This window comes from Nycticebus coucang, chromosome 3 (genome assembly GCF_027406575.1).
Source record: "Nycticebus coucang isolate mNycCou1 chromosome 3, mNycCou1.pri, whole genome shotgun sequence".
NCBI classification, from domain to species: Eukaryota; Metazoa; Chordata; class Mammalia; order Primates; family Lorisidae; genus Nycticebus; species Nycticebus coucang.
Genome location: NC_069782.1, coordinates 118,655,421 through 118,681,035, shown reverse-complemented (window position 1 = coordinate 118,681,035; position 25,615 = coordinate 118,655,421). Strand labels below are relative to the sequence as shown.

The following is a 25,615-nucleotide window of genomic DNA, read 5'->3' as shown; positions in this document are numbered from 1 at the left end:
TGGGGGGTTTTCACTCAGGTCCAGTCTCGCCCCTGATTAATGTTACTGACAGAACAGAACAGAACAACTCTGCAGTTCCCCTGCAGAAGAGAAGCTGAAACCAGTTCCAAATCAGCTTGTCTTTGCTCTTGTATTGTCTATAGGCTGACGATCCCCTGAGGGCCAGGTGCGTCTTAGGTTTAGTAAAGTGGACCTCTGGGTCAGCCCCACCCTGGGAGTTTTCCCGGTTTGCAAGTTGGAGTAGCCTCAGGCAAATCCTATACTCAGAGTCTCTGGTTGCCCAGGGAGACAGGGGGTGTGGCTTCAGAATATTCTGTAGTGAGCCATATTGCTAGCAAAAGGGGGCTGCTGTTTTATGGCTCAGGCAACCACTGTTCTGGTGTAGCTCCCTTCCGGCAAACCGTCCTCTCTCCGCTCCCCTACCCCAGAGTGTGCACCGACCGGCTGCAGCCCAGCACTGTCTACACCCCTCGAGCAATCTCTCAAGAGTCTGGACCCCTTGAGGACAGGCCTCCAGACCTTGGAGCGAGAGCAGAGGGGCGTGCAGGGAGCACTGGGAGCCTGGGGTTGCGGGCAGAGAACACACACAGCTTTACACAGTTTTATGCCTGGCTGTATTGTCACCAAAAGACGGCTGTCACACTGTGCCTCAGGGAACTGCCACTCCGGTGAGGTCCCCTCTCCACTGACCAGGACTGGCCTCCAGACCTCAGTGTGAGTAAAGGGGAGCACTGGGAGCTCAGAATTCCAGGTAGAGACTATGTACAGTTTATACAGTTTTATGCCTGGCAGGGGGACGCCGTGGCACCCTAGTAGGGGAGGTAGGTCCAGTTTTTAGAGGGTCTCTCCCGTGGAGTGTAGTGGAAGGACCTTTGAACTCTGCCCGATTGTTTGTGGGGCACTCTGAGCCATTCTCATGGGGGAGGGGACCCCCATCCGCTTGGTGATGGATTTTGTACCTTTTGTTTGTATCCTTGTGGTCGCAGCTCACCTCACGTCAGAAGGTTAACGTGCGTTCTTCAACCTTCTCCCTTAGTGCAGCTCAAATCCACCAGGTTGCTGAATTTTTGTCCTTTAACTCTCCTAATGGATGGGAGCCTCTGTGGAAAGCTGGCTTCAGTCAGCCATCTTGTCTCCTCCCCTGTCCATTCATTTCTTTATTCATCATTCATTTATCTTATTTTTTGTTGTTGCATAAGAGGGCAATCAGGACAATTTATTGATATAATACTTTACAAAGCTTATGAGGATTAGTTTTCTAAGTACATGTATACATTTGTTTTGTTTTCTTTTGTTTTGTTTTTTGGAAACAGAGTCTCACTATGTCACCCTTGGTAGAGTACCGTGGCGTTACAGCTCACAGCAACCTCAAACTCTTGGGCTTAAGTGATTCTCTTGCTTCAGCCTCCCAAGTAGCTGGGACTAGGCACCTGCCATATCGCCCAGCTATTTAAAAGAAATTTTTGTTGTTGTAGTTGTTGTTTGGCAGGCCTGGGTTCAAACCTGCCTGCCCCGTGTATGTGGCCGATGCTCTAGCTGCTGAGCTGCAGGCGCTGAGCCAATATAAATTTGTTTTTATAATTAGGTAAAATATTGACACGGTTCCAAATACAGAGAATTCTGGCTCCTATTATCATCCCTCTTTCTTTTTCCTTCCTTTTCTCATAGGTAACCTTGTCAAAATTTCCTTTGTCCTTCCATTTTAATATAAGCAGGTAGATAGTTTTTATACACCCTCTAGTTTCTCTCTTTTCTTCCCTGGTGCATTCTACCTGTAGGAGCCACTTACCAGATCAGCATTCCCCATGGCACTCAGCCAAGCCGTGACTGCTCATTAATCCCTTCTATGTTTTCAGGGTGGGGGGAATTGATGTTGTTAAAATAGCTTGTGTTAGGACACACACACTACTACCCACTCCTAAACTCTATTAAGTAAGCTCAGTTGCTAGGGAAAAAGATTTTGGTTTCAGTACCTGGAGTGGTAGGCAGGTTTTGAAAGACTTGGGGCAGGACCCCCAACTCTGCCCTGAGCGATGACGACCCCAATCAACCGCAAGAGACGGCGTTTGATGCAAACAGCAAGAGGATTTTATTCCAGCATGCTGAGGCTTGACTCGCAACTCTTTTAGGAGCCGAGGAGTCAAGCCCTGAACAGCAGTTTTTACAAACTTATAAAGGCAAAAACCACAAAGTAGGGAGGAGTAGCAGACATAGCAGGGGCTTTAGGGAGGGGTAGCAGACATAGCAGGGGCTTTAGGGAGGGGTAGCAGACATAGCAGGGGCTTTAGGGAGGGGTAGCAGACATAGGGGCTTTTCCAGATAAGAAGAACTCCGGTTCATTACTCATCTGTCTTAAGACAAGAGCAGCAGTTAAGCATTTGCTTAGCTTTTTTCTTTCAGAACCAGTTACCGGTTATCTGCTTCAGCTTGGGGCTATTTCCTAGGACAGTTACAAAAGGTCACATTCTTATGGTAGGGGGCGAGGGGTGCTGCTACATATCTGGTCCCCCCCCCTTTTTGGATTTGGTAGTACTTTCCTTCAGTTTCAGTATTAATTAATGAGGGAATTTGGTGCAATGAACCTTAATCTTCTGCCAATCTACCAACTAGCTGGAAAATGTTATTACATTTGTGATGAATTTAGCCAAGAGGACTATAACTATGGCTTCTTTTTGCTGAGACTAGCTAGTAGCTAAGGAGTAAGACCTACTAGTTTAGTAACAACTACAGAACTGAGCCAAGCTGAAAGCTTAGAGTTGTTCTGCTGGAAGAACATCACCTGTGAGTTTTCTAATCAGTAAAAATATGATTAGAAATCTGATTCTCAGATTTCTCATTTAGATTTGTTCCAGAAGTGGAGGTTGTGTGGAGGGGTAGAGATTATTTGACCATAGCTGTTTTCCATTACCTCAATAGTTTATTTTTCCTTTGTGCTGGAAACATTCTAATACTTCTTTTCTAAATATCTTGAAATGTACAATATTCAATAATTCAATAATAATTATTATTAATTATAGTTACACTACTGTACTGTCAAATACCAGAACTTGCTCTTTCTATCTAACTGTATTTTAGTACCCATTAACAAACTTCTCTTTCATCTCTCCTCCCCTTCCCCTTCCCTTTCTCTGGTACCCAGCCTTCTATTCGCTATTTCTTGAGATCTACTTTTCTTTTTTTGAGCTTCTACAAGTATGTGAGAACATGTGTAGTTTGTCTTTCTGTGTATAGCTCATTTTGCTCAACATAATACACTCCAGTTCCAGCATTTCAATCTTTCTTATGGCTGAATAATATTTCATTGTGTTTGTATACCACATTGTCTTTATTCATCCATTGATGAACATTTAGGTTGCCTCCATGTTTTATTGATTGACTGATTGACTGAGATAGAGTCTTACTTTGTCTCCCTTGGTAGAGTGCTGTGGCGTCATAGCTCACAGCAACCTCAAACTCTTGGGCTCAAGAGATTCTCTTGCCTCAGCCTCCAGAGTAGCTGGAACTACAGACACCTGCCACAATGCCTGGCTATTTTTAGAGGTGGGGTTTCACTCTGACTCAGGCTGGTCTTGAACCTGTGAGCTCAGGGCAATCCACCCATCTCGGAGCTTTCATGTTTTAGCTACCATGAATAGTGCTGCAATAAACGTGGGAGTGCCATTATCTCTTCATATATTAATTTTTTTTTTTTTTTTTTGGTATATTCCCAGCAGTGGGATTGCTAGGTCATATGATAGTTCTACTTTCAGTTTTTTGAGGAACCTCCATGCTATTTTCCATAGTGGCGGTACTAATTTACATTCCTACCAACAGTATGTGAGTATCCCCCTTTCTCCACATCCTCATCAACTTGTGTTATTTTTTGTCCTTTCTCACTGTGGTTTTGATTCTGAGGGGTGTTTAATGGGACCTCTGGGACTGTGGCTTAGGCAGGCGGATCCTCTTCTTCTAACTTGGTGGAGTTGCTAACAGGAAGTGGACTTTGTCCTCTTTGATCCCTGCAACTCTCCCTGTATCAGGCAGTTGCAGATGTTTGGTGAAAAAAAGCATCCTGCTGTTGGGGCTCTCTTTTATTAATTCTCCCTCTTCTGTTACTATATCGGGGGAAAGACTCTAGTAATACTGTATTACTTTTTTTGTTTTTTTTTTTTGCATTTTTTGGCTGGGGCCGAGTTTGCACCTACCACCTCCAGTATATGGGGCCAGCGCCCTACTCTTTGAGCCACAGGTGCCACCCAGTACTGTATACTTTTGAGGAGAAGAATGTGTAGCTTTTGGATAAAAATTTACCCTCCCTGCTTTTTTGAGATAGGCTCTTTGCTCTGTTGCCCCAACTAGAGTGCAGTGGTGTCATCACAAATCACTGTCACCTCAAACTCCTGGGCTCACATGATCTTTCTGCCTCAGCCTCCTGAGTATTTGGGGTGAGAGGCATGTGTCACCACACCTGGCTAGTTTTTATTATTTTGTAGAGATGGGATCTCAGTATTGCCCAGGTAATACTTGAATTCCTGGCCTCAAGTGAGGCCTCCCTTGGCCTCCCAAAGTGCTGGGATTACAGATGTGAGTCACTGCTCCTGACCCTTTTTGATAAAAATGTATCTTTATCCTGGTTAAGTTTTACATTTCTATTACCAAGCAAAAGTCTTCACTGCCTGATATACAGAGATGCCAGTATTATGGTACAGACTATTGAGAAAAGAAAGGCTCTATTGCAGGACTGACCAGCAAGGATGCAGAAGGTGAGCTCAAGTCTGTTTTCCTGATTTGGGGTCTGGGGCAAGTTTATACACTTAGAGGGTAAGGGATGTTACCTTGGAAACAGAGTCTTACTGCACATACAGACCTCCCATGAACTTCTCTGAGGGTGGACCGCATGATAATTAGTCTTAATTATCTAGTGAACTAGACTGCTTTAGTTCACCTTCAAGACTCTTATACCTGTTGTTAGGCCAGAGAGTCTTCTATATCCTTTTGCAGTTGGTGCATTAATTTCCAATTGGTAGATTCATGGGGTGATCCCTCCTCCCCAGGTATGAGCAGTCATTTGGGACAATATTAAGGTGGGAGGCACCAAGATGGAGGCCTGGGGGCACGGCATTGTCCTCCTTCCCAGGAGAGCCTAATTCCTAACAAACTACCTAACAATCTCATCTCTAGTGACAAGGTTGTTGTCCCCTTTCTTGCATGGGAAGAAAGAGTGGGGGGCACCTTCACAAAGGACATTTATGTCTGTCTTAAGGCAAATAGGGGTAGAGAAGGGAACTTATCCTGAGTCTGGTTTTTCTCAGTTACTTTTAGCCAAAAATAATCTTTCTGTCAAAGTGACATATGTGGGGGTGGCATGCACTGAATCCCTTCAAAGATGCTAGGGCTTATTGCATTGCGACTTATAATCTCCTGTTGAAAGTTGCAAGTTGGAGAAGGACCCATCACATGAGTATGGCCCCTCCACTCACTCCTGATGAAGCCATATTTATGGAGGATTCAAAAGAATTCTGAATGGAAATATGGTTATAATTAAACATTAATCAGGTTGTACTTTTTCCCACTAATTTATATCCCTGTTGTTTTTATGGATAGGATCCCTTATCATTATAATCATAAGCTTTTGTTTAGGAACTGCTTATTATGTTGTTATGACCTGAATTCCAGCAGAACAGTTGATCCTACCCAGTTTGAAGATCCCCACAGAAGAACTAAATCAGTATGAGAATGTGATTTCTTCACATCCATCTCCCATGACTTCACTCTGCACTTTTTGATCAACCAACAATCTCCAGGCTTCAGCGCATTCCCAAACCCTTAAAATTCCTCCCCTCAAACTCATTTAGGGAGGTGAATATGAGATTTCTTCATTCAATGATCCTACGATGAAATTTCTTTGGTCGCTTCTACTGGTGTCTTGGATTATTGAGTTGCCATGTGCATGGGGGCAATGTACCTATTACGTACTTATTATAGTTACGCTACCTGAATTATTGAACCAGGTTCCTGTCTTATGAAGTCAAGGAATAAATTAATGGACCAAGAGAGATGGCAAGCGAAGAAGTTTATTAAGGATAAGTAGTAAAGTTCATTGTATTGAGAAGAAAGAAGAACTCAAAGCCCCCAGCATAGCAGAGGGGGGTCCTGAGTAGGTTGCTGCTGAAAGCTACATATTGAAGCAATTATATGTTGTTTAACCTTACCTGTCTTCTTTGAGTGCAAGGAAGTAGAACATATTTTCCATTGTGTCTAAACTTCTGGTGCCAGGATCCTAAAATTTAAAGTTAAAACTTAATCTACTATATGTAACGAAACTTCTTGAACCCATCAGCTCCGGTTTATGTGGCTGGCACCCTAGCCACTTGAGCTACAGGTGCTGAGCCTGATATGAGCTTCTTCATTCAGTTAGGAAGAACCCCAAAAGAAATAAATCATCATAAAAATTGAGATCAAGAGGCTTCCTGACCGTAGTTCCTCACGTCGGCATTCAGCATAAATATTGCCACACAGAGCAGGAACACTTGCAGGCCCGGCTCTCCATTCTGACTCCTGAGTTAGTGGGAAGCTCTCTCCTTCCTCAGCAACTGGTCTCAGTCTTTTCATTGTAGCTGTCAGGACTCAGAACATAACACCCCCAAGTGAAGTGCCTTCGCATACTTTGAACTGAAGGGCATAAGAAGGTCTCAGAAGCAAGTTCTCTCTGATCTTATCCTGTCCTCCTACCTCCCACTCTGCTTCTCCTCTGGGAGTAAGTCATAGAAACTAGAATTCCTCTTCCCCAAAACGAGTCATAGAAACTAGAATTCCTCTTCCCCAAAACGAGTCATAGAAATTAGAATTCCTCTTCTCCAAAACGAGTCATAGAAACTAGAATCCCTTTCTGCCAAAGCAACCCATTAAACCCAGAAAGGTTTTACTTTCTAGATAAACTTTCTCTTTCTTGTCTCCCTTTTATTTTAAAGGCCCTTATTCTAGAGCAATCTTACCCCACACTCATGAAGAAGAAATGCTATATAGAGAGGCCAAGAAGAATTGAACAGATGGCTCTTGCTGTGTTCATCCCTTAGTCTATTTCCATTAGATCATACCCTTTGTCCAGATACATATCTGCATTGCTGTCCATTCTTCACTGAACTTAAGCACAAAAATTGACAGTTTTCCTTAGGTCTTTGCGTCTTCATTTCTGAAGGGTCTCATGTCATGTAAAACTTCAATTAAATAAATTTATTATGCTTTTTCTCTTGTTAGCTTATGTTTTGTTATAGGAGTGTCAGAGGTGACCTTTATGATGGGTGAGGAAAGGTATTACACCTTTCTGCCCATGATCACAGTTTCTCATTTTTCTATCTTCCATGCCTGCACTTGTGTGTTGTTAATTTTTGCAGGTCAGTAGCCTTTCCATGCAGAGTATTTCCTACTTCTCACCAGGCCTAAGCCCCTTCCCCCAGGAAAACAAGACAATGTTCTGGTGGTAGGATCGTAAAAGCAGCATCTAATGGCAAAATAAATGCCTGACTGCTCCAGGAGACAGTCAATAGCTGACTTTAGTGCTCCCATCCCTGCCTATCAGTGACGGGAGTATAAATTCTTATCACAGACTGACCGACAAATATGAGTTAGGGGCCATTTTGTCAGCTCCCAGTAATATAGAAAACATGAAACTGAACTGGACAAAGATGCTGGGCAGGGGTTCCACCATGCAATTCACTTCACCAGCAGTCAGTAAGGTCTGGATTTCTTTCTTAACTCCAAATGAAAGACGGGATGCTCTGTCCAGGAGGCATTATGGAAGCAATTTCACTTGCTTTAACCCAGGGATTATATTTCTAGCATTTTGTTTCCTGCTGGAAAATTGCCCTAAATCTCCTCTTGTTTAAGGAGGAGAAATATGGAGAGATTACTTTTGTTCTTGGCAAAAGTCTTAGAGAGGACTAGGGTCTCCTAGTTTGGAAGGAAGCAAGTAGTTTTTATATAGGGCTAAAATATAACCAGTAGTCAGCAATGCAAGAGTTAAGAGTAGGATTCTGTGCTTTGCGGTGGCATATATTGCATAAGAACTTTCAAACAGAATATTTTGACTGGAGCTTGGTGTGGTGGCTCATGCCTATAATCCCAGCTACTCAGCAGGCTGAAGTATAAGAATATCTTGAGCCAAAAAAAAAAAAAATAAATAAATAAAAAAAAAAAGAATATCTTGAGCCTAGGAGTTTGATACTGCAGTGAGCTATGATCATGCCACTGCATTCCAGCCTGGAAGAGAGAGTGAGACTCTATCTCTTAAAAAATAAAAAATAAAGGGTAGCGCCTGTGGCTCAGTGAGTAGAGCGCCAGCCCCATATACTGAGGGTGGCGGGTTTGAACCCGGCCTCGGCCAAACTGCGACAAAAGATAGCTGGGCTCTGTGGCAAGGACCTGTAGTTCCAGCTACTTGGGAGGCTGAGGCAAGAAAATTGCCTAAGCCCAGGAGTTGGAGGCTGTTGTGAGCTGTGATGCTACATCACTCTACAGAGGGTGACAAAGTGAGAGTCTGTCTCTAAAAAAATAAAATAAATAAATAAAAAATAAAAAAGAATATATATATATATATTTTTGAGATAGTCTCTCTCTGTGTCTTATGCTACCCAATGACTATAGTCTTAGTCACTCAGGAGGCTGAGGTAGGAGGATTGCTTGAGCCCAGGAGTATGAATTAGATGCCAGGTTACATCCTAACTCACGGCAACCTCAAACTCTTGGGCTCCAAGCAATCCTCTTGTCTCAGCTTCCCAGGTAGCTAGGACTACAGGCAGCCACCACAACATTCGGTTAGTTTTTCTATTTTTAGTAGAGACAGTGTCTCACTCTTGCTCAGGTGATCTGCCCACCTTGGTTTCCCAGAGGGCTGACGTTACTCTAGGCTTAAGCTATTACATTGGCCAAAAAAGAATATTTTGAGTGGAGTATTAGAATAGGCCTAAGCATCTGGGATATAATTTATCTCACCTTTACTTAATGTTTATAAACCTGAATTAAAACTCATACCCCAGAGGCTGGCCCTTTGGAAACTCACACTAAAACTTATCTATTATATTTTCTGACATCTAGTGAAAAGAAGGGGTTTAAAAATGTCAAAGAAAATTTTAAGTCCCTTTGCTTTTCAAATAAGCAACAAAAGAGGAATGAAATCTAGTAATACTTCCCCCAGTGTTCTCTTTTTAATTATTTTAACTTTGTCAGAACGAATGTAAATATAACCTACCTTTCAACTGCTCAGAATACCAAGTTCCTCTTTTGTTCCTGGCCCCCAGCTCTGAGCTCTGCATGGTTCACTATCCTATATCCTTTTCCATTTGGATCTGGACGTCCTACACAAATCTGTGTGCCTGAGTAATTAAGAATTAACTGAATGCAGTTAATTCTATTGATTAAGTCTATAAACAAATCCTATCTTTTTTTGACCAAGGTTGCTTTGGAATTCGTGGTTGAGAAAACTTATGGAGTTTTCCATTTCAATTGAGTGGCATTAGAAAGAGCAGGGGAGGGGTGGCGCCTGTGGCTCAGTGAGTAGGTCGCTGGCCCCATGTACCGAGGGTGGCGGGTTCAAACCCAGCCCCTGCCAAACTGCAACAAAAAAATAGCCGGGCATTGTGGCAGGCACCTGTAGTCCCAGCTGCTCGGGAGGCTGAGGCAAGAGAATCACATAAGCCCAAGAGCTGGAGGTTGCTGTGAGCCGTGTGACGCCACGGCACTCTATGGAGGGCAGTAAAGTGAGACTCTCTCTCTACAAAAAAAAATAATAATAATAAAATAAAATAAAACAGAAAGAGCAGGGGAAGAACAGAAAATTCACCTCCTGCCGTTGTCTGCGATGATGTCACTCACATCGGTATACTGAAATTGGGCATGGGTGGGGTATGCTGTGCAAATTGCTGAGTGGTAAATGTTACAAATGAAGGATTTTTTGGAGAGCCATTGGTAAACATTTACCAGTATGCGCCTCACTCTCTGGCTCTTGCTCCTACATCAAACTGAGGATATCACAAAACAGCAGTACCAGGAGTGAAACGTGTTCCGCAGGTTACCAGCTCTAATTCATCTATGAGAGAGAGAAAAGGACACATCCTGCTGGTTCCTGAATCCTGATGATATCAACCAACACTGCCAGCTCAGAGGCTGGTGTGAGCATTCCTAGAGTCCAGGCATACCTAAATTCAGTGCACCTCCTCCTTTGTGATTAGAGAATACTTTGTGTCATAGGGCTGGGGAAAATTTAAAAGTTTAGCTACTAGTGCTGCAGAAATCCTGAAGCTCAGCCAGGCATAGAAACCTGTAAGAGTCATGGGCCAGGGATCCGGATATGCCTGTCATTTCCCTGGCAGCTGACCTTCAGATCCCCTCATGACTTTATTTCCATTCAATTCCTGACATAGTGTGATTATATAGAAAAATGAATAATGGGGAGCTGCTCTGGCTGCTCTTAACCTGGAAATATTCCACTGAACAGTTCATTTTCTAGAAAATGATGAAAATATGCCGTTGCTCAAAGGAAGGTGTTTTGAACTGGTGCAAGTGCGTTCAGTAGACCTGTGAAGAGGGACCAAGTCAAAACCAAGGCAGAAAGAATCCTTTGTTGGTCAGGTCAGGGCTGAGAGCCACAGGTCATTCTTTTACTCACGTGACCTCTGTTGTCTTCAGATGACTGAACACGTTCTGCAGGACAATCCATAGTGGCTTTAATTAGTGGTTCTGAGCCTTAAGGCCTACATGTCTGTCTATACGCTGTCTGCCCTATGGTCACGGCTGTTACCATGGAGATGGTGACAACTTTGCCCTAACATTTAGAGGAAATTAAATATTTTTAAAAATAATGGTAATATAACCACCCTCCCCTTCTTAGTTTCCAATATCAATTACATGGCGGGTTTCACTATGTTGCTCAGGCTGGTCTCAAACTCCTGGCATCCTCCTGACTTGGCTTCAAAGTTTTGAGATTCATAAAAATCAAGAAACATAAAACCTGCACAGAGACAAATGAAGCCCTCCCAGCAATACTGATAAGCTGAGCAACTTGAAACTTGCCCAAATGAATCAGAAAGGATGCTGTCAACTGTGTTTCTTGGAAGTGAAATAATAATAGTCTGTCTCAAAATTTTCATAGTGACCCATGTATTTTTGCCATGGGCAAAACTTGATATCCCTGACAGGTCATGAGTTTGGAAATGGTCAAAGGTCTATACATTACATCTGTGAATATCAAGGGCTGGTTATGTGCATTCTTGGTGTGGGATCTAAATTCTAAATTCAGAGAGACAAACTCATAGTTTGTTGTCAAAGGCCATAGTCTTTCTGCTACTCATAAACCTACAAAGAAGTTTCCAGATGTTAAAGCAGCTAGGGAATCATTCCTGAATCTATCGCAAATATTACATTAGTTCCCAATCTAGGGGAAAAAGAATTTCAAAGGAAAGCATTCAAATGATCATCATACTTATATCCTTTTACTTTTCTGTTTACATCCTTGTGACTAGATATTATATTCATGAGTGAATCAAAAATGGAATGCAGAGGAAAATCTTAAAGTCTAAGGCAGTGGTTCTCAACCTTCCTAATGCTGTAGCCCTTTAATACAGTTCCTGTGGGTTGTGACCCTCAGGTTGAGAACTGCTGGTCTAAGGAGACTATTCTCCATGAATTTAACGGACCCCTGTTGTCCTAGTCTGTTTTTTAAAATTTTGTTTGTTTTTGAGACATTTTTGAGACAGAGCTTCACTCAGTCACCTAGGCTGGAATGCAGTGGCATGATCATAGCTTACTGCAACCTCAAACTCCTGAGTTCAAGTGACTCTCTTGGCTCAGCCTCTTTTTTTTTTTTTTTTTTACATTGCAATTTTTTTTTTTTTTTTTATTGTTGGGGATTCATTGAGGGTACAATAAGCCAGGTTACACTGATCTCTCCTTTTTTTTTTTGTAGAGACAGAGTCTCACTGTACCGCCCTCGGGCAGAGTGCCATAACGTCACATGGCTCACAGCAACCTCTAACTCTTGGGCTTACGCGATTCTCTTGCCTCAGCCTCCCAAGCAGCTGGGACTACAGGCGCCCGCCACAACACCCGGCTATTTTTTTGTTACAGTTTGGCAGGGGCTGGGTTTGAACCTGCCATCCTCGGCGTATGGGGCTGGCGCCCTACTCACTGAGCCACAGATACCGCCCTGGCTCAGCCTCTTATGTAGGTGGGATGATGGATGTGTACTACCATGCCCAGCTAATCCTTTTCTTCCTAGAGTAGAATATATCACTTTTTAATTTTCTTTTTTAAAGTTTCAATAGATTTAGGGGTACAAATGTTTTTTGTTACATGGATTAATTTTATTTATTTTTCTTTCTTTTTTCTATTTCCATGGCTGAATTTTATAATGCTGAAGTCAGTGCTTTTAGAGTACCTATCACTAGAATAGCATACATTGTATGAGATAGGTAGATTTTATCCTTCACTTCTCTCCTACCCTCCCCCTTCTTAGTTTCCAATATCCATTACATGGTGGGTTTCACTATGTTGCTCAGGCTGGTCTCAAACTCCTGGCATCCTCCTGACTTGGCTTCAAAGTGCTAGGATTACAGGCATGAGCCACTGTGCTTGGCCCAGGTCTAACTTTTATCTGAACAAAATGGACTTCACCATGTCAGATGCTGGCAGTTTTAAAGGGGTTGTCGGTGGCCTGGATGGACCCTCTGTCCTTATGGCCAGCCTAGCACTGGTGTCCCTCATATTCTGTCGGGAGGTATTTGCCCATCTATTCCTGTATGTACAGACACCTTGTCAGCTGTAGCTCTGCTCACTGAGCACTGGGTTTAGCTGGGCCTCCTGGGCTGGAACGAGAATCATAGTTTCCGTAGTCTAAGGATGGTCTGGCTGCAGGACAGTGTTATCTCTGAGGAGGAGCTAAAGTGAACATTTCAAACTAGCATGGTGTGGCTTAGCAATTACCCACTATCCCTAGTAGGTGAGACTTTGCAAATTAATAGTCCCATACAAAAACAATACAATTACCTCTATTCTGAGTTGAAATGTTTAGATTTATTGTAGCAGTGCTATCAAGAACACATCAAAGTTTCACTCTCAAGAACACACGTATATAGAAAGACGTAAGGGATATTTCAAGTTAGTCAAAAGTGAATCTTCCAGGCCCAGCAGACTGGACGGCATTGAGATGGGGAAAAGGAAGGTTGAAGATTTTCTGGGTGGGAGGTCAGCACTAACGGCCTTGGTAAGGAGGGCACAAATGGGGGTTATGTGGTGAACCGAGTGCAGACTGAGGTAATCAGCAGCACATAGGCCTGAAGCATTATTGCTACTAGTGATCAGTCGTAATACCAGCTGATTAGATAACTATGTGGCTGGAAGGAACAGGGGAGAAAGAACATGAAAAAACAATTCTCTAAAAATTTACCTCCGAGCAACATGCAAGACAAGCCCCCTCAGGACTCCCAGGTCGGGGTCCCCTGTCCTCCTACCCTCTATCCCTCGTGGCCTCCTGACTCAGTTCAAGAGTTGGGGAGTCCTCAGGGATTGGACTTGCCTGCACCCTGGCTGGTCTCCTCACTGCCCTCTTCAAGCTCAGAGGCAGACAGGAGCAAGCTGCCTATGCCTGAAGGGACGTCCCTGAGCAGGCGGCCCAGCTCCTTCTCATAACATTTGGTTGCTTGCTGCAGATCTCCATTCTGCTTGTGAATTAATCCTTGACGATACCAAGAATTCGGTACATTTTGTGGAAGTGGATTTTCAGCTGTGTTCTGTGCCTGCTGTTTCATCTCTCCCTTCTCGGTTGATGTTTTACTTATGGACAAACCCTGTAAATGTTGCTGCACGGTGGTGGTGTCTGCAGACTCCCTGCCACGCTCCAGACTGTGGCAGTGGCCCTGGAGGAGCTGTTGCCTCTCAGCGTGAGGAAGCTCCTTACTGAAGGATATCTGGTAACATTCTTCTGCTTCCAGGAGCTCAGGGAGATTTGAGTCTGGGTTCAGAGGATTTAGGCCCCTCTCACGGGCTTTATTCAAATAGTCCAAGGCACACTGCTGTAGCTCTTCAATCTTCTCTCTGTTTGCACGAGCTTCGGATTCTCCTGCATTCTGTATTTGTCTGGCTTTTGCCTTGTAGCAGCATCCAATCTGATGACAGAGGTAGGCATTGTTTGGTATGGATTCCAGTGCCTTTAGAAATAATTCAATAGCTTTGTCTAGGTCGCCTTTTTTTCTGTAAAATTTGGCTGCACTGCGAAGGACGTCTGTTTGGCAAGGAGCCTTCTCTAGAGCCTCTTCAACCAATTGCTCCCCTTCAGCTTCTTTATTCATCGTCTGCAGTTTGAGGGCCAAGAGAACTTTGACATACTGGTTATCAGGATTCAGGTCAACAGCCTCCTTGAAAGCATCGACAGACCACTGTTTCTGTGGGTTATTATCCAGACAGTACATGGCGATGGCCAGTCCGGAGGCAAATTCTGGATTGCCCGGTTTTTCTTCTAGTGCCTTCTCAAAACACATCTTTGCCCTTTCGTTTCTTCCACATTTTAGCCGTGTCCATCCTTCCTCACAGTCAAGCTCAGGACTCTCAAGGCTATAAGGATTTGAAAACTTCTTGCAGGACTGTTTCACCTTATCCACATAAATCTGAGCTTCTGAAAAGCGGCCCATGTGATAGTAGACCCAGGCGTAGTTTCCCCAGGTGACCAGGCTTCTGATTTCTGTCTGGCCAGCGTGCTCTCGCTGGATGAAGTCTTCAGCTTGCTGTAAGCATTCCAGGGCGGCTTCATTTTGACCATCTAGGTGTTTTATGTAGGCCAGCAAGTTGTACATTGTAGCTTTGAACTCAGTGTTTAAACATTTAATCTGGTTACACACTCTGTCTTCTAGATCACTTGGGACGCTTTCTCCCTTAAATAAGTTCCAGGTGAAATGGCATTTTAGCTGTGGAAGAATTTTCTCCAGGGAATTCTTGGTGTTCTCACTGGGGAGAAAATAAACATGGTCACTGTGATGCGCACTGCCAAGCACCACACCCTATCATCTTTAATTTGATGTGTCAGCTTAAACACATCAAAGCTGTGGGCCACAGATATTTGATTAAGTGTTATTCCAGGGGTTGGGTGAGGATGCTTTTCAAAGAGATAAACATTTGACTTGGTAGACTGAGTAGAGCAGAGGGCTCTATGCAATGTGGGGAGGTATCATCCAACCCATGGAGGGTTGGAATAGTATAAAAATGAAGAGCAAGAGAGAATTCACTCTCTTCCCAAATGCTTGTGCTGGGACATTAGTCTTCTAGTCTGTCCTTGGGCTGGACTTGGACTAGAACTTTCAGCATTGACTCTTATGGTTCTTAGACTTTTGGCCTTGGACTATACCACTGATTTTCCTAAGTTTCCATCTTCTAGACAACAGATCATGGGTCTTCTCAGCCTCCATTAACACACAAGCCAATTTTTCAAAATAAAATCTTTATATACAGATGTTCTACAACATACAATGAAGTTATATCCCAATAAACCCATCATAACTTTAAAATATCCTAAGTGAACAATGCATTTTATATACTTAACCTATCATACACCACGGCATCGTCTAACCTACCTTAAATGTGCTCAGAATACTTATTTTAGGCTACAGTTGGGCAAAAGCATCTATTAAAAAGCCTATTTCATAATAAAATGTTGAATATCTCAGACGAGGTGTGGTGGCTCATGCCTATAATCTTAGCACTCAGGGAGGCCAAGGTGGGTAGATAGCTTGAGTTCAGGAGTTTAAGACCAGCCTGAGCAAGAGTGAGACTCTGTCTCTAAAAATAGTTGGGCATTGTGGTGGGCACCTGTAGTCCCAGCTACTTGAGAGGCTGAGGCAAGAGGATTGCTTGAGCCCAAGAGTTTGAGGTTGCCGTAAGCTATGATACCACAGCACTCTATGGAAGGTGACAAAGTAAGACTCTGCCTCAAAAAAAAAAAAAAAAGTTGAATATCTCTTGTAATTTACTGAATGTTGAACTGAAAGTGAAAAACAGAATGTTGTATCACTTTTGCACCATCATAAAACTGAAAAATTAAAAGTCAAACCTTTTTAAGTGAGGAATCGTCTGCATATCCTATTGGTTCTGTTCCTCTAATATACATTCCTAAGTTTTCCTAGACAGAAGTGGAGGTGTTTTCCTCTTGCTTCCTAGATTCACTTTTCTATGGCTACTGTCTGTGCAGACAAGCACAAAGCACATCCGTTACACAGCGTAAGCAGATGTGTAGGAGGTGAGGTCAGATGCATGGGGGAAGCAGTTGCAGTGAGAGGAGTGGGCATCTCGCGTGTCCTGCTCAATTACCATGCCAGGTCTCAGCCCTCACACAGAATGTTAAGCTATTTAATAGCTAAATATCACTTTCCTGGGATACTTTTTTATGTCACTTTGTTAGTTATTAGGGATACTAAGAAAAATGAAAGCTATTTCAGCCCTCTCTGCCTCCAGAGCCTCAGTCTTGTTAAGATCCATGTAAAGAAATGAAAGCTCAGGGATGTTTGCCAACACATTATGTGATTTAGACTCTCTTCTCTTTCTCATCTCCACCATGTCCCTAGATTCAAAAACAGACCATGGAAGCTCGGTTGAATCTGACTGAAGTAGTCTTCCACCACACAGGCCAAATCCTCAGAAAGAATGAATTTGTTGCATGAAACCAACAAACAACATTGAAAAAAATTATGTTTTGTAGTTGAAAGGCACGAAGGATGATCACTTGCCTTATTTAGCTGAGTAAGTTGCAAGAGTTTTCAAAGTATATTCCCACATCTGCATTTGGTTGGGCCTTGGGGGTATGTCTTCCTGACTCTGAGTTTATGTTCCTCTTTTCTTGGCAGTATAATCTTGGCACCATAAGATTGGAAAGAACCTCAAGAAATCATAGAACCCAGGATTGTCTATATTTTTAGATTTCACAGACCAGCATGATTTCAGAAAAAAAATTATGAACCAAATAGGGCTACCAATGTATTTGGCAACACTATGACATGGGAAGGAAAGTCATCTCTAAAAGACATCTATCTTCTATTCTTAACAACATTTTATTTTAAAAGACAGAAAAGGAAGGAAACATTTTTATTATCACTGAGGAAGTAAGTAGAATATGACCTCAGAATAAGGAGAAGGTATTTAAATTGAATACATTTGACTCTATGAGGAGCCACTGACTTTATTTGCAATTTACGGGCACCCACACTGCTGCTTGGTGTCTTGCTCTTCAATAATACTGACCTAAACCATTTCTGATCCAGTATGACTGCATGTAAAATGCTGAATAATAAGACATACATACAGAATCAGACCAAAGCAATGGAAGTGAGGAAGGGAAGCTGCCCACTGTGCCTGGATATCCTCTTCACACATGTGCCTCTTTCATCAGAAGTCTCTTCCCTTCTTTTCTTCCCTATCCAGAGTCTAGCAATGTCAACATCTTCCCTCTCCATTCTAGAGTTTTTCAATGTGGCTTCACCTGGGGATTCCAGATGCCCTACATGAACCACTGCAAGTCAAAACTCAGTTAGCAATTATTTAAAAATAGTCACTAAGAGTGATTTATGAAGATGACCACTGCACAAATCGGTTTATAACTGTTATGCTGCTAAAATCATAATAAAGGCACTGAAACATAAATTAACCCTGCTGATGGATAGACATATTAGGAAGCTTAGAGGGAGAAAAGAAAAGGTGGATTTCTATTCAACAGAGTGTGTCTGCAGATTTATAGGTGCATAGCAGTGCCTGAAAATACCTGAACACTCTAAGGCAGTGGTTCTCAACCTTCCTAATGCTGCAATGTATTTTCATTGTTAAAAAGGGGTTGAGACCCACAGGTTGAGAACCACTGCCTAAAGATTGCTAGAAGGTATCCGGTGGACCCACAGAATGAAAGTGACTTTGGATGTGTTTATCTCAACAAACTCAGAAATCATCTTGCAGATTTAAAGACACTATCTCTCTCTTTTTTAGGGGGAGAAGGAATTGCTTTGACATAATAATGTGCCAGAGGGATCTTACCAAACTAAACTTTAAGCCCTTACTGATGAAAATTCTCCCCTCCAAGATGAAACATGTTCTCATCTTGTGATGTATCAGCGTCAGAGGATGTTGGTTACTCAAGAAAGTGTAGGACAAACAGAACAGCAACTCAATATTCCTGGACCTGTGAATGAACCTAGAGTATGGGACTCTTGGAAAAATTCCATTCCTACCACCATGTTCCCAATGCCAGAGCTAGCCATGCTAAGATGTTTAATGATGACGTTGAACAGTTAATCTAGGAAGGTAGCCAACCATTCCTGTGGCTTTATGATTATAAAACCTATTGAAAATTGGAATTTAGGTCCCTTGATTTTTCTTAAGCCTTCCTTCCTAAGATCTCCAATTTGATGAGGTATTTGTTATCAGATCTTTCCTTCGAGCAAAGTACATTAGACTGAATGTCCTGAGATCTCAACTAAAAAAAAAAAAAAAAAAAAATGCATTCCAGACCTACAGTTACTGAGGCTTGTATTAAAATACTATTGCCTTTTTAAAAACAAATACTCCATTTGCCAAGGTTTCCTTACTTACTAATTTATTTCACATGTAAAATTACATTCTCCTTATATGTCTACATAAATTAGTTAACAGTAATCAAATTCTGATATTTCAGAAAATGCAAGCAGGTAGGTGAGATGATGGCTGCAGTTACTTAATAAAGAATGTCTAGGCTCAGGTGAAACTTGGGGAGCAGAATATCCGTCCTACCTGGACGGTCTGCATCTCATGGAAGGCCTTGGGGAGGTAGGATTCCCTCAGGCCCAGATGGAGATTTCCCATGGCCTCAGGCTACCATGATGTAAATAACCCACCCAGTTAAGGTCACCACCAGTTCCTGCTGGTCCTCAGGAAATTCCCAGAATCAACCTATTTAGTCACCCCCTCCTTCTCCTGCTCACCTACTGGGACCATCATAGCCTGCTGGCACGACCCACAAACCCCAGGGTAGATGCCACAACTCCTTCCAGAGTCTAGTCAAACCCATTACTAGAGTGGAACCTTGAAATTCTCCTAAAGAGGCCCTCTTAAAGTGTAAGAGTAGGGGCTTTGAGTGAACCTCAGAGGCAGCTTGTACCAAAGGCGTTCTGGTTATGTTCCCACCAACTACATGAAGTAAGCCAAGGAACTCTCCAGAGCTGTATTTCTCAAACTTTAATATGTATATATGTAATATGTATATGAACCCAATCACATCTTGTTAAATTGTAGATCTGGAATCAGACGGGCTAGGATGCTGCCTTTCTAACAGCCTCCCAGAGGTTCTCAGACTTGGACCACACTGAGTAGTAAGGCTCTAGAACAGCGTTTTTCAAACTTTTTTATCTCACCGCACACTTGAACCTATAGTTAAACTTCCATGGTACACTTAAATTAATAATTAAAAAAACAAAGAGTAAAAGAAAGAATACATTTACTGTGCTTTGAACTTCTTTCAAAAATAATTTAATTAATGATCTTTAAAACATTTCACAGCATACCTAAGAACTTCTCACAGCACACCAGTGTGCCACGGCACACAGGTTGAAAATCACTTCTCTAAAAAGACATCACTTTGGGCAATGATTGCCAAAGGCCACTTTCCCATTCCTGAAGTACTCCCCAAACAGGAAAGCTTTGTTTCATGTTAACATCCTTCCCACCACCACCCCCTTCTCTAACCTACTTGGGGCTTTCTCCCTCCCATTTACACACATACAATGCAGGAGGCTTGTATGCATTTAAGGAAGAGGGAATTTGGAGATGGAGCATCTCTTCAATTAACCAACCCCTTCTGTGCCTATGACATATCTGCTGTCCTCTTTAAAAATGCATGTTTTTTCCTGGATCTTATTTCCATCTAATCCATCAGAATATCAGAATGCAGGATGCAGTAATTGCATGCTAACAGAGCACTCACTTTGACTGTGATCCAGCTGGTCTGCAGAACAGTCTAAGAGATGGCAACATTTTCCTTATTCTTAGTTCACAGGGAAGGTCTAGCAATTCAGTAAGGGGACGACTCAGGTAGACATATTCCCTGTTCTCAAAAAGCACATTTCAGTGTGAAAGGGATCTCATCATAAATCGGAGTTTTGCAATACTGAATGAATCATTAGCATGTTTGCTGAGAAACAAGCATGTATGTAAAATAACGACAACAAAATCCACAAACCTCTTATTGAGTCTTTTTGAATATAAGAAATCATAGAGGGAGCAAGACTGGGTAGTAACTTTTCTCCAGGTCTCAGCCTTCACTGACCAGCCTGAAAGGATGTGAACGTGTGTCCCCTCCAGTCTCTCAATAAGCCCCTAACCTCTTCCCAGCCCTCAACTCTGACTTCCCTCTGTGTCAGACAGAGCCACAGAAATAAACATGCATGAATTGGGACAGTAGGTTCATGATTGAATTACTAAATATTTAATCTCTGAGCAAATACTAAGATAGCACAGTTCAGGAAGTTATATGCAAGAACAAGATTTGTGAGACATTTCCAATTTCCTGTCAGAGAAGCAGGGACAATTTACCTCATGATGGCTGTTTCCTTGCAATTTTGAAAAGCTAGTGTCCAGGCTGATTTTATTTCCAGCTTATTCATCCCAAGCAAATGCTGATAAGGTTTCCACCCAGGGTGCTAACCCTTAGGTCTGTGCTTTTATCAAAGAGGAAAGGAAGGTGAAATTGATGCAGTGATGCTGAGCTCACCGTGGCTGGGAATACTTGCCAGACAGCCTTGGAAACTGTGGTTTGAGAGACTGAAAAGGTACTGTGAAAAGAAAGTAGAATTTCAGGACCTTCCAAATTTAGTATGCTAGGGAGAAAGGTTAAACTCTGCAAGCCGACTCAGATTAACATGAATGACTTGCCTGACTGTTGGCTTTCTGGTCTTTGTGTTGAAAAGTTATGCATTAACCACTGTCGTTGTTTGTTTTGTTTGTTGTTCAAACCTAAACTAAATACCATTGGACAGAGAGAACCTTGTGATTGTTACTTCTTTACAATAGAATTTTAACCAACTCTCTTAAATATAATCAATAGTAGTAGCCAATCAAACTTTATGTCTGCACGTTAGCTGTTACATGGAAAACACAAGTCTTTTCAGCAACTTGTAAATTATTCTCATTTTTCACCACATCAGAAGCATCAGTGACTATTATTCAATATAGCTCAGCTTTTACCCATCCCATCCCTTAATGTGACACTGTAGAGCAATGAACACCCTCAAGCTTAGCACCTGAATAAACTCTTTTATCTGGATCCGGAACCTTTTGGTTATTTTAGGTTGACAGAATAAGAGATTCTGGTGCAATGAATCTGAGGTGGGCTCAGAAATCTGTGCTTTTACAAGTACCCTGGAATTCAGTGGCAGGAGTCCCAGTGCCACATTTTAAGAAACGCTGTTCTGGGCGGCACCTGTGGCTCAGTGAGTAGGGCGCCAGCCCCATATGCTGAGGGTGGCGGGTTCAAACCCAGCCCCGGCCAAACTGCAACCAAAAAATAGCTGGGCGTTGTGGCGGGCGCCTGTAGTCCCAGCTGCTCGGGAGGCTGAGGCAAGAGAATCGCGTAAGCCCAAGAGTTAGAGGTTGCTGTGAGCCGTGTGACGCCACGGCACTCTACCTGAGGGCGGTACAGTGAGACTCTGTCTCTACAAAAAAAAAGAAACGCTGTTCTAATAAATTGTGGTATATGCACACCATGGAATATTATGCAGCCTTAAACAAAGATGGAGACTTTACCTCTTTCATGTTTACATGGATGGAGCTGGAACATATTCTTCTTAGTAAAGTATCTCAAGAATAGAAGAAAAAGTATCCAATGTACTCAGCCCTACTATGAAACTAATTTATGGCATTCATATGAAACCTATAATGCAGTTATAACCTAAGAATATGGGGAAGGGGGAGAGGGAGGAGAAGAAGGGGAGAGGATGGGTGGAGGGAGGGTGATTGGTGAGATTACACCTAGGGTGCATCTTACAAGGGTACATGTGAAACTTAGTAAATGTAGAGTATAAATGTCTTAACACAATAACTAAGAAAATGCCAGGAAGGCTATCTTAACCAGTGTGATGAAAATATGTCAAATGGTCTATAAAACCAGTGTATGGTGCGCCATGATCGCATTAATGTACACAGCTATGATTAATAAAAAAATAAAAAGAAGTGCTGTTCTAGAGATATTTTAAACATTAGTTTTGCCTTTTACATGGAAAAGTGAATTAGATGCCTGTGGCTCAAAGCAGTAGGGCGCCGACCCCATATGCCAGAGGTGGTGGGTTCAAACCCAGCCCCGGCCAAAAACTGAAAAAAAAAAAAAAAAAAAAGGGAATTAGACAGTGAGTCAGGAAATCTCAAGTGGAGGAAAGAAAGATCACAGGACACCTAGATTTCAGTGATGTCTTTGCCCAGTCTTGGGATATTTCTCAAGTTAAATCAATGAGCCTTATTCCTTCATCTTTAAAATCCTCTAGAATGAATTTCCTTTTTCCCTCTATCCAAATTAAAAGAATTATTGCCCTAGAGAAAGCCACTTCATCTTCATCCAAGATGTGGCTCTGGGCACTCCAAGGGGTGGGTGGGTCACCAATAAAAAGCTGTCCTCAATTGAGAGCACATGTGGTGAAAATAAGATGGAGAAAGTCAGGCTAGGGCCAACATAGCACAGCTGGTCCGATCAGTTTAGGTCCTAAGTGACCTTTACCCATCTCTCATTCTTATCCTTTTGTAAATTTACCTCCCACCCTAAAGATGGCTATCTTGAGTGGCTGATTTAGAAGATTAACTTTTGAATTGGAATGTTGTAATAGATCCCTGGGTTATGCTGATTATTATTTAAAATAAGGGTTAATGTGGTCTTTGCTTTGAACTTTTATGTATAAAACATGATTCTGGAAATGGAAAAATAGAATACTTTTGGAGAGGCTACTCTCACTGTCCTCCAGAATTGCTGGCCTTCTAACAGTTTGGTGGACCTATCCCTGTTTTTGCATATTGGCTGACAGTAGCAGGTTGCTGGGCACTCTTCATCCAGTAAAATCCTCATCTCCAGATAGGAAACCTGAGAGCTTGGCCTTACCCATCCCAAACCCTTCCCTAGACTGAGTGTGACTGATGGCATTGAGATCTTAGGCCTCTATGCACAGAGCCAGAAGAAGGTCCTCAGCAGTAGAGTTTGGTGATTCCATTCAGGACTCTGCTATAACACCAACTCTCTATGTGAGGTCTTGGGCAAGTACTTTGCCCTCCTAAGCCCCATTTTACTCATCTAGAAAATAAGGTTAATGACAAAAATAATAGCTCTTGCTTCCTAGGGCTAATAGGAGAGTAATACAAGTATGAGATAATATGCATGAAAAGCGCTTAGCAGAGCGCCTGCCAACTACTGATAACAAAGGAATTGTTACCACCAGGATGGTCAGGATGTTAGTGTTATACTTTTAAGTTCTTCTGTGGATGGCAGAGGGGGTGCTCTTTAGCTGGCAGGGGTGAGTCATTTCACCAGGTGATTTTCCCCTTTGGAAATTTTTGGCATTGCTGGAGCAGAGCAACCCAACCTGCCTCTCTTCCTATAGCCTCTGAGAATAGGGGCACCTTGGTGTGGACTTCAGTCCGGCATAGTCCAGAGCCCCTGCCTCGCTGCCTCAGACCTCCTCAGGCCAGGGGCCCCAGACACATCTAGACACAGGACGCCGGAAAGCCTCTCGTGTGGCTGACTACCAAGATGCTGGGCAGAGCCTGGCTTTCTGATCAGCCCCACTCATGCAGAACATCACTCTCGACCACGAACCTATTCTGCAGAAAAGGGTAGCCTGGGGTACTTGATACTTAGCAGTGAACTGCTCTTACCCATGCTATCCCCTAATGGGACACTGCAGAGCACTTGCAAGTCCTGAGGGCTGAGGGCAGGCGAGCCACTTTCCCTTCCCTCCTGCCCCAGCAATGCCCCCTCAATCCTTCCCCACAGATGTGTGGTGGAAAAGGCATCTTTTTCTCTTAGTTCTCCCTGATATACTATCCCATGGCAGAATTCTAGCAGGTCTATATGTATTTTTAAAAATTAAGTTTACTGAGATTATACTTTATATATAACAAAATGCATTCATTTAAGTATACAGTTTGATGAGCTTTGACAAATGTTTATGTCTATGCAACCACTACTACTATCTCCTTATCAAATATTGCTATCATCCCAAAAGAGTCCTTTGTGAACTTTCCTACTCAATCCTCACCACCTCCAGGGAACCACCAATTAGCTTGCCATTATTAGAGATTAGACTAGTATTAGACCAGAGATTCAGTCATTATGTTTTTGAAGAGAAATTATTTTCTGTTGCTAATCAGCATTCAATGCAGCAATAAAAATAAATGCTAAACTATGGAGGGGCATTATAATAAGAAATGAAAAAAACGCCCTTCAGTAAGAAATGTTTCTTCCACTTCCCACCTTAAAGTGATCAAACATTTCAGGACAAAATTCTCCTCTATGTGAATTGCATTTGCAGTACTGATTCCATCTTTCACAGTAGCTGCTGAAAATAAACGGTTCTTTTTAAAATTCTAAGAAAAAAGTCTCTAACTTGGTGTTTTCAAATAAAACAGCAACAGTAAATCCCATAAAGAGTAATTCCCTTAGGTCCAGCCTTGAGTTAGCAAAGTTTGTGCTTGAGTGGCTGTAACACTTCTGCCAAGCCCCCCTCTCTTGCTAGCTAATAGTTCCACACAGGGAACAGTTCGAGAAACTTCAGGAGACTGAATATGTACACCAGAAAGAGCCATAGAAATTATTACACCCCCCCACAAAAATGCCCTGCCCCCAAACTGATAAAGGCTAGTAGAAGCCTGTGGAATCCCTAAAGCAAGAGAACAAATCAGGAACTCGCCTGCACATAAGCTCCTCAGCTTACAATTTGCATTCAAGCAGGAGAGTGGTTACGCATTCTTATTTCACTAACCTCATGATTGCTGTCTGCTTCTCTGCTGTTCTGAAAGGCTGGGGACCAGGCTGGTTTTTTTCTTCAGAAAGCTCTCTGTCTCAGAGGTTCTCGAGTCAATGCTGAAAGAATTATATAAGGGGGAGGTGGAGTGGGGAAAGGCATCAGCTGATGTTTCCTAACTGCCTTTAGCAGAGAGAAAAGAAACTCGAAAGTGAAACCTTTTTTAATCAGCAAGAGGAGGAAAAGGAAACTCAAAACTTGAGACTGGTAGTGGTTTAGCCACAGTACACTATTCAAATCCATGACCCAGAAACCACAGTTGGAAAGAATGTGAAAAAACATTCCCAGAAATGTGACCATCAGTCTAGGGAGGGGGCCAGGGAACTGCATTTTTAGTAAGATTCTAGGAGATTCTGATGCAGAGGTTTCTGAAACTTCATTATAAGACAGACTTTACAAATTATTTTGTAAAAAAGTAGTTTTAGTCCATAAAATTTACTCATGGGAGGGTGTTGCCTGAGGTTCAAAGCAGTGGGGCGCTGGCCCATATACCGGAGATGGTGGGTTCAAACCCAGGCCCCGCCAAACACTGCAAAAAAAAAAAAAAAAAAAAAAATTTACTTGTGGGAGGCATACCAAGAAAG

General features: G+C 42.5%; 1 protein-coding gene across 2 annotated transcripts; it reads right to left on the bottom strand.

Annotated features, from left to right (window-relative positions):
- Window positions 1-13,028: 13,028 nt before the first annotated feature.
- On the bottom strand, window positions 13,029-25,160 carry IFIT3 (interferon induced protein with tetratricopeptide repeats 3). Of its 2 annotated transcripts, none has more exons than XM_053582566.1 (2): window positions 24,990-25,160; window positions 13,029-14,970 (listed from the first exon to the last, which is right to left on the bottom strand). In XM_053582566.1, exons 1-2 carry the CDS (start codon window positions 24,992-24,994, stop codon window positions 13,530-13,532), a joined length of 1,446 nt encoding a protein of 481 aa, XP_053438541.1. In that variant the 5' UTR covers window positions 24,995-25,160; the 3' UTR covers window positions 13,029-13,529. The 2 variants fall into 2 exon arrangements, with proteins under 2 accessions (XP_053438541.1, XP_053438540.1); XM_053582565.1 differs by lacking the exon at window positions 24,990-25,160 and adding an exon at window positions 20,566-20,739.
- Window positions 25,161-25,615: the final 455 nt, after the last annotated feature.